Consider the following 11,071-nt stretch of genomic DNA (forward strand, 5'->3'; position numbering starts at 1 on the left):
CACACCCGTCCATCCTTCAATTCCTGTCATCAACAAGCTCCTCAATTAACAACAGCAGAACACTGTGGCATGTGGAAGTTGTAGTCTATTGTATATGTGACTAATCTAATTAGGAGTTAGACAGCTCTGGCACCGATACATTTCCTGGCCTTGGGCACGAGCATCGATCTGATAGCTAGACTCAGCTAAAAGCCTGTCTTGTGGAGTCCAGGGATATGTCCAGTGAGCAGCAGTTCTGCAGACAGAAACGCCTTGTTAATGAGAGACGTCAGAGGAGAATGGCCAGACTGGTCAAAGCTGACAGGAAGGTGACAGTAACGCAAATAACCACACATTACAACAGCGGTATGCAGAAGAGCATCTCTGAACACAAATAACCACACATTACAACAGTGGTGTGCAGAAGAGCATCTCTGAACACAAATAACCACACATTACAACTGTGGTGTGCAGAAGAGCATCTCTGAACACAAATAACCACACATTACAACAGTGATGTGCAGAAGAGCATCTCTGAACACAAATAACCACACATTACAACAGTGGTGTGCAGAAGAGCATCTCTGAACACAAATAACCACACATTACAACAGTGGTATGCAGAAGAGCATCTCTGAACACAAATAACCACACATTACAACAGTGGTATGCAGAAGAGCATCTCTGAACACACACCTAAGGGGATAGGCTACTGCAGTGGAAGTCTAAAAATAAGTCTAATAAATACCTAATAAAGTGTTCACTGAGTGTATAATAATGCATTTACAATAACATTGTACTGGCTGTTTCAAAACCTGTTTTTTTCATCGGGGGGGGGGGGCGAGTTTGACGCAGCAGCTACGTACGCCACGTTAATGACGAACGGTGGTCGCTCATATCGTCGCGTGGTGTACTATTATGTTATGTCAGCCAGAGAGCTAGCACAGTGAAACTGAAATGGATGGTTAAAATATGATATCGTGCCTCAAAAGCGGTACCATGTGGAAGATAAAGTATGAGTGTCGAGAGGACAGCCGTGTTGAAAGAACACTGACGAAGCGCACCGAGCACTGACGCAGCGCACCGAGTAGGCCTAAGCCAAGTAGCAGCGTGAGTGAAATCAGCATGGCAGCTAACGTCAGCGAAAAAAGTACTATAGAATATCAAGGTCATCCCAGTTTTCACTTCACTTGGAGTGTGTGTTTCGTGGCGCCAAGGCCTTGACATACCGCCATTATAACCGAATAATTAAATTCGGTGTTAGAATTCCATCGAGGAACGACCAACGCATTCCCAACTCTTTCGTGTGCTCTGCAACGAAATAAGCAATGGGAATGCCCAGCTATTGCTGAGCACACTGAAGTAATGTGGTTGTCGACTTATTTATTTATTTTTATTATATGTGTTTATCGAGGTGAAAGGTACCTTCAAGGCTGTTCACGATGCTATCAGGCGTGGAGACAACATTGTTGCGCACCTTGTTTCAAGGTCAGCTAGGCCTATTTTTCCTTTGTTTGCCGGAGCAAACAACCGGATAAAAACCCGGTTTAACGCCTAAGTCACTGTAATGCCCGAGGATCTCACCACTGGTGAGTATGCTGGAAACTTTTGGGGGATTATCTTGCCACGAAATGGTGAAGTGTGCTTTCAAAACACATTATTTGTGAAACATTTGGTGAAAAAGACGCCGCGAGTAGCCCGGTACTTTCGATACCTTGCCATTTTTTGCTTACAATCGAGTCGAGGCCTAGGTCTACTTATGTGTGCGTGGAAGGATTTTCGACACTGAACAAATTACGCCCCTATTTATTCAATGAAATTAAGGTTTAAAGTTAACTGATTAATCAGTATTATTATCAGTATTATTAATTTAATCAATAATATTAAGTTATGCGCATTCAATGATACTACTTGTAATATGTTACCTTAATTGTGTTGAGTAGATGTCGTGTATCATTTTTTACAGTGTACAGATGCAGGATGGATGCCAAGCTTGACCTGTGATTGAAGCCGACGTCGACTGAACCAGACATCATAGGGCGTTGTGTAAGTACGTGCACCCTTCTAATTGACTATAGCCCTTCAACCTCATCAGATATGATCTTTTTACGTTAGGGTATTTATTTTACGTATTTGACCTAATTAAAAATCTTAATATAAAAAATATATATATTGTTTATTTTGTGAATTTATAGATGTATAGGTGTTATTTTGTGGGATTGTAGGCTATTTAAATGTCGGTCATTGATAGTGGTAGGCGGACACCCTAATATTTTCTGATATGGCACATGGTTTAAAAAGTTTGAGAACCACTATCCTTAGCAAGAGCTATATGTACAATGTACAGTTATTTCATGATAGCCAGACTAAATAACCTAAATAACTATTTGAAAAATGAAATTAAAAAAACAAAGGACTTACTGGTACAGGCTAGATGTTAAACCGAATAAGAAGTAAAATTTAGTTTACAGTCCTAGTTACAATAGCATCGTCGCCACCTTGTGGCGGACACATGCAACTACAGTGTGACGAACAAACGAACCTCAGAACAGTTCTGTTGAACGAACGAACCAAGAGGGACAAATCCACGGGTGGTGGGGGGCGGTTGGGGGCCACGGCGGGGGGAGCAACAAGCAAAACTCATGGAACTTTGCTCGTATGAGTCATAGAACTATTAAAGTGAACAGTGTTACTGGACCACACATGCAGTTTCCGTAGTGTAGTGGTTATCACGTTCGCCTCACACGCGAAAGGTCCCCGGTTCGAAACCGGGCGGAAACAAGTTTTCCCATTTTCTTCATCTGCTGCTCATACCCCTTTCTCACACAAAACCCAGGACAGAGACGGGATATTGAACCTGGATCCACCCACATTTGACCCACTGCTGCATTAGATGCCGTCATGCTAAGCACCAGACTGAATCCCCGACTGCCACCTTCATGCGAGGCTGTTGTCCAGGCCTGCTGAATACTGGCTCCACCCCCTTTTCTGTGCTGCCCTAGGCGCGCTCACAGGGCCTTTCAGGAGGTGAGGGTCCTTGTGAGAGCCCCATGGCAGCACCGTTTCCGTAGTGTAGTGGTTATCACGTTCGCCTAACACGCGAAAGGTCCTCGGTTCGAAACCGGGCGGAAACATGCCTTTTAGCTTCAGCGCTCAGCGCTATTCAACTCCAGGTCCGGTGGGCTGCAGTGTCTGTAGGCAGGGGCGCCCAATGGGGGGAGGGCCCTCAAAAACCCTGGAATGAAAAGGTTGTTTTTGTTGGCATTTTTTTATTTCTAAGTAATTAGAGTCGTAACTAAATTTTAATTGGCTGAATTAGCCAATTTTAAAGAGAATTTCTGAACACACAATGTGTGTTAACCTCTAAATGGATAGGCTGTAGCAGCAGAACACCAATAAGTCTAAAGAATAAGTCTAATAAATACCAAATGAAGTGCTCACTGAGTGTATATGAACAAGAAAAGGAAATGGGAAATGGGAGCCCACAGTGATTTTCATTCAGGGGGCCTGAATACCTATCTACGCCCCCCCTGTCTGTAGGTATATTTACTCCAAGCAGGCACTAAGGAGCTAATGTAATTACTGAAATGAGGTGATTGGATGAGCTCCACTCATTCAGCATGCAGTAATGCCCATGGGGCTGTTCTAGGGTGCATGAGTCCCCCCTGTATGGGGAGCTGAGGGGGCAGCACGGTTTCCGTAGTGTAGTGGTTATCACGTTCGCCTCACACGCGAAAGGTCCCCGGTTCGAAACCGGGCGGAAACATGTTTTTTTTTGTCATGGCGCCCTTAAATCTGGGTGATTCAACTGTCCTGTGGGCACACTGAAATGCTACAAGACAAGAACATTTATGTCACGGACCAATCGGAACACTCCAAACAGAAACAATATAATAACCCCCATGATTCCCACTCTTTAAGCTGTGTCCCCTCATTTATGGCAATGATCCAGAGAACCAAATCCATAATAGATTTTAATTCCAAAAAACATTTAAAAAACGGAGAAAGATCAATAAGAAAAACATCAATAAGAAAATCTGAAATCCAGGCGAAAATCTGTTTAATCCGAACTGATTCTCAACAGGGAGAATACAGGAGCCGACACAACGCAAGCTTCTTGAACCAAATAGCAGATCCCTAAATTAGAAGACTTATGAGTTTAAGAATAAACTTTTTGGGGGGGGGGGGGACTTAAGATGCAGGGGACTTCCGGCTGCAGTTCACTGCAGTTGCACACCGGGGACCGGGGTTTGATTCCCGGTCCTGCCAAAAAAAAGTTTGGCCAGCTCATGTGGAGCAGCATAATTGGCTTGCTGCTCCTGAGCGAGGGACTTGGCGGGGTCAGCTGATCACCGCACAATAAGCACCTCGGAATCACAGTCACGAGAATGAGACGACACGGCTTGAAGAAGGCGTGTCGTTCTCCTTCGGGCCGCTGAGGGACGGAGTGTGGGCGGTGTACCTAATACTAGCTCTAATTGAATCAGACGGGGTACAATTGGCTACCAAATTGTGAGAAAAAGGGGGAAAAAATGAACTTTTTTAGCTTCAAGCATTATAATTGTAAATATTGTGTGTCAAGTTACATTTTAAGAGTTCTAGAATGAGTAGCCTAATTCTCACAGCAGAAATAAACTGCAGGACAATTGTGAGATTGTAGATTTATTCATTAAGTGTGGCATGATGGCCTAAATACGCTTGTAACTAACACATTTACACTACTAGCCATTTTTGTCCCTGACATTGTTCAGGGAATCCTTGTTACTTTTTCCTATTGGCCTATGAGTGTTTCATGTTCTCACTTCTTATCCGTCCATTATATTATATTATATTATATGATGTTCGTTCATGTCAGGTTTTTCCTCAGGTGAGAAATACGCTCAAGTAGCCCACAGCCGGAGCTGCGCTGCTATTGGCTCATTTTAGCAGCACTTTCACTGCAATGAGCACAGCCCTCGGTTAACAAAGCCTGTCTCCCCTCGGCAGGGTCCAGTCGGGAGCCACCTTCGTAGTACCGGTTCAGCCCGATAGCAGCTGTTTGGTTGTTGATGCTTTGTTACACAAAGGAACCCTGGGTATGTTGAACTCCCTTCATGGTAGGACCTCCCTGGAGTTAAAGCGCCCGGATAAAAGACTGCTAAGACTAAAAAACATGTTTCCGCCCGGTTTCGAACCGGGGACCTTTCGCGTGTGAGGCGAACGTGATAACCACTACACTACGGAAACTGTGCTGCCCCCTCAGCTCCCCATCCAGGGGGGACTCATGCACCCTAGAACAGCCCCATGGGGGGCTATAAGGGGCTACAGGGGGCGCATGCTCACCATGATGGTGGTGTAATGGTGTGGGGAATGTTTTCTGGGCTCAGATTAGGCCCCTTAATACAAATTGATCATAGTTTAAGCAACACAGTCTTGCTGCTGATCACATGCATCCCTTTATGGCTGCAGTCTACCCATCTACTGACGGCTACTTCCAGCAGGATACAGCCATATCACAAAGTACACACCGTCGCAAGCTAGTTCCACAAACATTCACCTGATCTCAATCAATTGAATCCAGAGCCATTGTGGTGTGGTAGAACAGGAGATTATGTTTAGATTTTTGTCATTTGGCAGACGCTTTTAATCCAAAGCGATTTACAAGTGCATAGGTTCTTAAGTTAAAAGCATCAAATCCATACATAGCAAAACACGCATGACGAGCTGTTCAACAGATTCACAGCATTAATGTGCAGCCAACAAATTAAAAACAACTGGATGATTCTATCGTGTCAACATAGACCAGAATCACTTGGAATGTTTCCAGCACCTCGAATCCATGCCACAAAGAATTAACGAAGGCTGTTCTGTCGCCGTAGGGAGGTCATACCCAATACGAGAACGGTGTAACGAGAACGGTGTACCTAATAAAGTGGTCACTGTGTATATGTCGTTTTTTGGGAGGCGAAGAGGTAATCTCAGAACCACACAAGTGGCTGGTTTTTCAACCGCCAATAAAAACAAAGAAGAAGAAATTGTGGAAAAAACGGTCGTTTTTGGAGTACTTACTTGCTAGTACGAACTTAAGGCACTTTGCTTCGTGTAGTGATTTATTGACCGTAATGCAGACAGAGTCGTTTAACACAAGTGGGGTGGTTTTTAAACAACTACAAGAAGTAATTCGGATACAGCAGCAAATTATTTTAAGTTTGAACGAGAAGGTAAGCGCTGGAGTAAGTTACACTGGCTACTAGTTAGTTTATATTGACTGAGTTAGCTCATTTTAGTCAGTGAACTCTACTGTAACCGTTAACTGTAGTTAACGTTGTCGTAAATTGTATTCTTATCGCGAAGAGTTCCTGACTCGTTTACGTTTTTGCTCAGGACAGATGTGATTGCAAGTAAATCTAACGCTGTTACCGTTTCGACAAAAAGCAACGGCAGTGCCGTTTTTCGTCTCCCCTAAAAAGCGAATCGAGCTACACGCTATAAACGAGGCCCGCGTTTTTGTTGCTTAATTTTTCCAATTAAAATGTAGCTAAACTGTAATACAGTGGAATGCGATAGGAACGTGTGATTAAATAGTGCTAGATTGATTGTGGTAGGCTATAACAATAATTGCAAAAAGTCACGATGCAGAATTCAAATACTTTCGGGCATTGGTGCTGCCACCTCTCCCCTTGCAGACGTACGTTCGAACCTCGCCAGATCTCTGAAAATACACTGTTATATACAAACTTGTATTAGGAATCGTGACTTTTTGCAATTATCACTATAACATACTAATCCCTTAAAATTACATTAATTGTACAGTATGATTAATTATACATTAATTAACCACAGAAACCAGACCAACCCCCTTATTTGGCATTAAATTGTCAGTTAAAAAAAAAAAAAAAAAAAAAAAGACCCGTTAAAAACACTTAAATGTCTTCATTATTTATTGGAAGATTAATGGTATTTTAAAGTAAAAAAATGAAGGATCCTAGTTTCGTAGTGTATTACGGACCACCACAATCAAGAACTATCTACTATCTATGGTTTCCATGTTCCTTTAAAAATCCACTCTAGTTTCATTTTATTTTGAAAATGAATGAATGAATGAATCTTGCATGTTCTCCGTGTGTCCTTGTGGGTACTCCATGTTGTTGCTCCTCAGTAACTGAGATGGGTCAAAAGCAGCAGATGCATTTTGTTGTCTTAGAAGGGAAAGGAATCTAAAATTAAATCTAATCCGGTGCATGTAGCTTGATCTGAACATTCACATGGAGGGCAGTTGGAAAAACAACACAACCGCTGTTGGCGTGGTTGTATCGAAAGCAATGCAAGAATTCTTTGCAGTCACATCTGTATGGAATGGAAACATAAACAAAAATATGCCAGGGATTCTTCGGTAAGGATAAATTTCACGACAACACAACCCGCCAGTTCTTGTGAGGACTGTCCCACTACAGGTGTCTGTTTTTCTTTGTGTAGCTTTGTCGCTGGGTAGGAGCTGGTCTCGCTGGGTAGGAGCTGGTCTCGCTGGGTAGGAGCTGGTCTCGCTGGCCATGAGCTGGTCTCGCTGGGTAGGAGCTGGTCTCGCTGGGTAGGAGCTGGTCTCGCTGGGTAGGAGCTGGTCTAGCTGGGTAGGAGCTGGTCTCGCTGTGTAGGAGCTGGTCTCGCTGGGTAGGAGCTGGTCTCGCTGGCCATGAGCTGGTCTCGCTGGCCATGAGCTGGTCTTGCTGGGTAGGAGCTGGTCTCGCTGGGTAGGAGCTGGTCTCGCTGGGTAGGAGCTGGTCTCGCTGGGTAGGAGCTGGTCTCGCTGGGTAGGAGCTGGTCTCGCTGGGTAGGAGCTGGTCTCGCTGGGTAGGAGCTGGTCTTGCTGGGTAGGAGCTGGTCTTGCTGGGTAGGAGCTGGTCTAGCTGGGTAGGAGCTGGTCTCGCTGGGTAGGAGCTGGTCTCGCTGGGTAGGAGCTGGTCTCGCTGGGTAGGAGCTGGTCTCGCTGGGTAGGAGCTGGTCTCGCTGGGTAGGAGCTGGTCTCGCTGGGTAGGAGCTGGTCTCGCTGGGTAGGAGCTGGTCTCGCTGGGTAGGAGCTGGTCTTGCTGGGTAGGAGCTGGTCTCGCTGGGTAAGAGCTGGTCAACCAGTTACTGCTGGTTGCTCGTCTCAGCTGCCGGTGGTTTCAAAACATGAGCTAGTCAAGCATGTCAAGCTGGGAGCTGGTCTGAACTGCTCAACCAGCTACCAGCTGTATCAAAACCTAGCTTGAGCAGTTTTTTTCAGCAGGGTTAATTAACTTAAACAGAAGCAGACGCGTGCATCGATGAGCTATGTCCATCATAAGCATGCAGTAACCAAAATCATTGGAATGAAGCCACTAGCTAACGATTTGTGCGCGCATGTCTGTGTCCGTCTGTGTGCGCATGTGTGCCTGTGTGTGTGTGTGTGTGTGTGTGTGTGTGTGTGTGTGTGTGTGTGGGTGTGTGTGTGTGTGATATTTCCCTCAGGAAGAAAGACATCAGCACGACTGGACAAGGCAGCGTCTGTCCCAGGAATCAGAAAAGCTCAATTTTGCCACTGGAGAAATACAGATTCTCACCCGAAAACTGGAAAGGGAGAAGGAATCATTTGAAAAGGCGTAAGGATAATTGTAGAATTTGTCAGCTAAATGCAATTATTTCCGTACTTAAACCAAGCAATGTTTCTCCCAACAGGCTTCACAGTGAGAAAACTAAAGCAAGGAAGGAATTGGCTAAAAGCAACAAATTGAATACCAAGTGTGCTCGTGAGTCCTGCCTTTCTGTGCTTGTCTCGATCAACCTATTGGTTTATTTTTATTATTAAAATATGTATATTTTCTAAATTGTAGAAAATGGACATTCAGAGACCATTCGAATAACCTACAGAAAGAGATGAAACACTAGGTGGAGCAATGACTTAAAGGATGATCAAGTATAAACAAGTCTAGGGGCGGTTGGTGAAAATTGTTGGGGTGCAAAATTCTCCTTTAAACTGGTCATTGGTCTCAACCTGTTTTCGTTCATTTTTCTCGATTAACAAGTGTGCCAACGATCAGACTAGTCTATTGGCCAGTAACACGCGGCTTATTCAGATAGTGTTGGGAAGATTGAATGGTACATTCTATTCATAAAAATCTGTTTCAATGAGGAAAGACAGACCACTCTGTTCACTACCATGTTAGCTTTCTGCACTTCCAAGATTGTTCAAATCTGCGCATTGTATTGCCATGATTATTCTCTGTGTGTGAGAACTTTGAAGAAAGTGGTCTTACAAGTGTCCACAAATAATGTTGAACAATTTTCAATGCAAATAAAAGTAATTGAAGTTCTCCCGAAGTGGCTATATCTGATGGTATTTTGAATATTTTTTTAACTAGTCACTATATTGTCAGTGAAGGAAAATAATTAAAAATGGGTTGAGTGCAATTGTCAGTGATAGATCCCTCTAAAGTCCTTTTCGGGCGTGAGAAAAGCGCTATGTAAATGATTATTTCTGTATCTCTCTGAAAGGTATCAACTCAATCATTCAAAAGCGTGAGGACATTCTTAACGAGAAGGAGAATCAAATCAGCGAGCTGCACACCAAGCTGGAGAAACAGAGAGTAACTCTGAAGTAAGTTTGGCGGGAATCGCACCAGGTGCGTTGTGCTCACCATGCAGAGCTTGCTTCCTCCTGCCGCCCGTTGCTAGTGGGTTATAGGCACGCGGGTTATAGGCACGTGGGTTATAGGCACGTGGGTTATAGGTACGTGGGTTATAGGCACGTGGGTTATAGGTACGTGGGTTATAGGTACGTGGGTTATAGGCACGTGGGTTATAGGCACGTGGGTTATAGGCACGTGGGTTATAGGCACGTGGGTTATAGGCACGTGGGTTATAGGTACGTGGGTTATAGGCACGTGGGTTATAGGCACTTGGGTTATAGGCACGTGGGTTATAGGCACGTGGGTTATAGGTACGTGGGTTATAGGTTACGTGGGTTATAGGCACGTGGGTTATAGGCACGTGGGTTATAGGTACGTGGGTTATAGGGAGTCGACTGCAGTGCACGCTAGTCCTCTAGCATGACTGCCACGCTCTGCACTGCAGACCCAATGCATCTGGTGTAATTCCAGCTTTTACCTTCCTCCCCCTTGTTGGGTAGAGAAAGACAAATAATAACTGCTGTCTGCTCTGGCCCCACGGTGGTGGAGTGACCTTCCTGTGGATGTCAGAACAGCAGAGTCTCTTACCACTTTCAAGCGCAGACTGAAGACTCAACTCTGCACCTTTCCCTCCCTAACTCACCACCATGATTAGCCTTGTGCATGACATAGATTATAATCGCACTTATGTATAGTTATATATAGATATATATATATATAGTATTGTATTGGGTATTCTAGCTGCCAACTGTGGTATGCTGGTTTGGAAGTTGATGTATTCTTCAAGGGTTCTGATTATATCTGTATGGTCACACTCGGAACCGTACTGTCCTCTCGGGTCCTCTTCACACTCGTCCCTGTGTTCGATCTGCACTTTGTTGTGCGTCGCTCTGGATAAGAGCGTCCGCTAAATGCCTGTAACGCAGCGTGATGTAAAATGGTGGCGGGTTCACGGGTTGTCGTTGGCTCTGTTCTGTGCAGGACGCGGCTGACGGACCTGGAGGTCCAGAGGCAGCAGAAGGAGTACTTGGCTCGGGTTCTGCAGAGGAGCGGCCGGACCGGGCCAGAACCGGACGCCGTAGCAACACTACCCAGCCCGGGGGGGAAGGCATCAAAGGGCTCGGGGTTTGCCACTGGAGAGAGTGGCCAGTTGTGTATTTAGGGACAGCAGCACTGCAAACGTGATGCATTTTGGACCGTTGTGAAATACATGTATTCTCAATCAGCATTGCACTGAAGAATCAAATGAAGCAAGAACGAATTAAGTGTTCATCCAAGCATGTTGTGCATTTTTATTAAATTATTCTGAAAAAGTGTAAAAAAGCTTTTTATTCATGCTCCATGACTCTTCATTGAGAGTTACAGTGGGCTCCAGAATTATTGGCACCCCTGACTGGCAATGAAATTCAATAAAAAATTGATTTCACCAAAATGAAAGTTCTATAATTATTGGCATCCCTGGTTTAGTA

The 11,071-nt window shown here is 44.6% G+C and overlaps 1 protein-coding gene and 3 non-coding genes across 4 annotated transcripts; 3 read left to right on the forward strand and 1 right to left on the reverse strand.

The window, feature by feature from the left end:
• The first annotated feature begins 2,687 nt into the window (after positions 1-2,687).
• On the forward strand, positions 2,688-2,760 carry trnav-cac (transfer RNA valine (anticodon CAC)). Its single transcript has one exon. It is a non-coding gene; the product is annotated as a tRNA-Val (tRNA).
• A 912-nt stretch (positions 2,761-3,672) lies between these two features.
• Positions 3,673-3,745, forward strand: trnav-cac (transfer RNA valine (anticodon CAC)). Its single transcript has one exon. It is a non-coding gene; the product is annotated as a tRNA-Val (tRNA).
• A 1,387-nt stretch (positions 3,746-5,132) lies between these two features.
• On the reverse strand, positions 5,133-5,205 carry trnav-cac (transfer RNA valine (anticodon CAC)). Its single transcript has one exon. It is a non-coding gene; the product is annotated as a tRNA-Val (tRNA).
• Positions 5,206-5,913: 708 nt separating this feature from the next.
• On the forward strand, positions 5,914-10,908 carry LOC133123104 (spermatogenesis-associated protein 24-like). Its single transcript, XM_061233389.1, has 5 exons — positions 5,914-6,179; positions 8,446-8,576; positions 8,653-8,723; positions 9,469-9,571; positions 10,584-10,908. The coding sequence occupies exons 1-5, from the start codon at positions 6,081-6,083 to the stop codon at positions 10,762-10,764; spliced, it is 585 nt and encodes a 194-aa protein (XP_061089373.1). The 5' UTR covers positions 5,914-6,080; the 3' UTR covers positions 10,765-10,908.
• The last annotated feature ends 163 nt before the right edge of the window (positions 10,909-11,071 follow it).

The sequence above is a fragment of the Conger conger genome, chromosome 3 (assembly GCF_963514075.1).
Source record: "Conger conger chromosome 3, fConCon1.1, whole genome shotgun sequence".
Taxonomy (NCBI): domain Eukaryota; kingdom Metazoa; phylum Chordata; class Actinopteri; order Anguilliformes; family Congridae; genus Conger; species Conger conger.

Bases quoted from the DNA above. Each gene is read 5' to 3' on its own strand.
- LOC133123104 (XM_061233389.1), top strand. From the start codon at position 6,081: ATGCAGACAGAGTCGTTTAACACAAGTGGGGTGGTTTTTAAACAACTA. The intron at 8,577-8,652 runs GTAAGGATAATT...TTCTCCCAACAG, and splicing joins AAGGAATCATTTGAAAAGGC to GCTTCACAGTGAGAAAACTA. The intron at 8,724-9,468 runs GTGAGTCCTGCC...TCTCTCTGAAAG, and splicing joins ATTGAATACCAAGTGTGCTC to GTATCAACTCAATCATTCAA.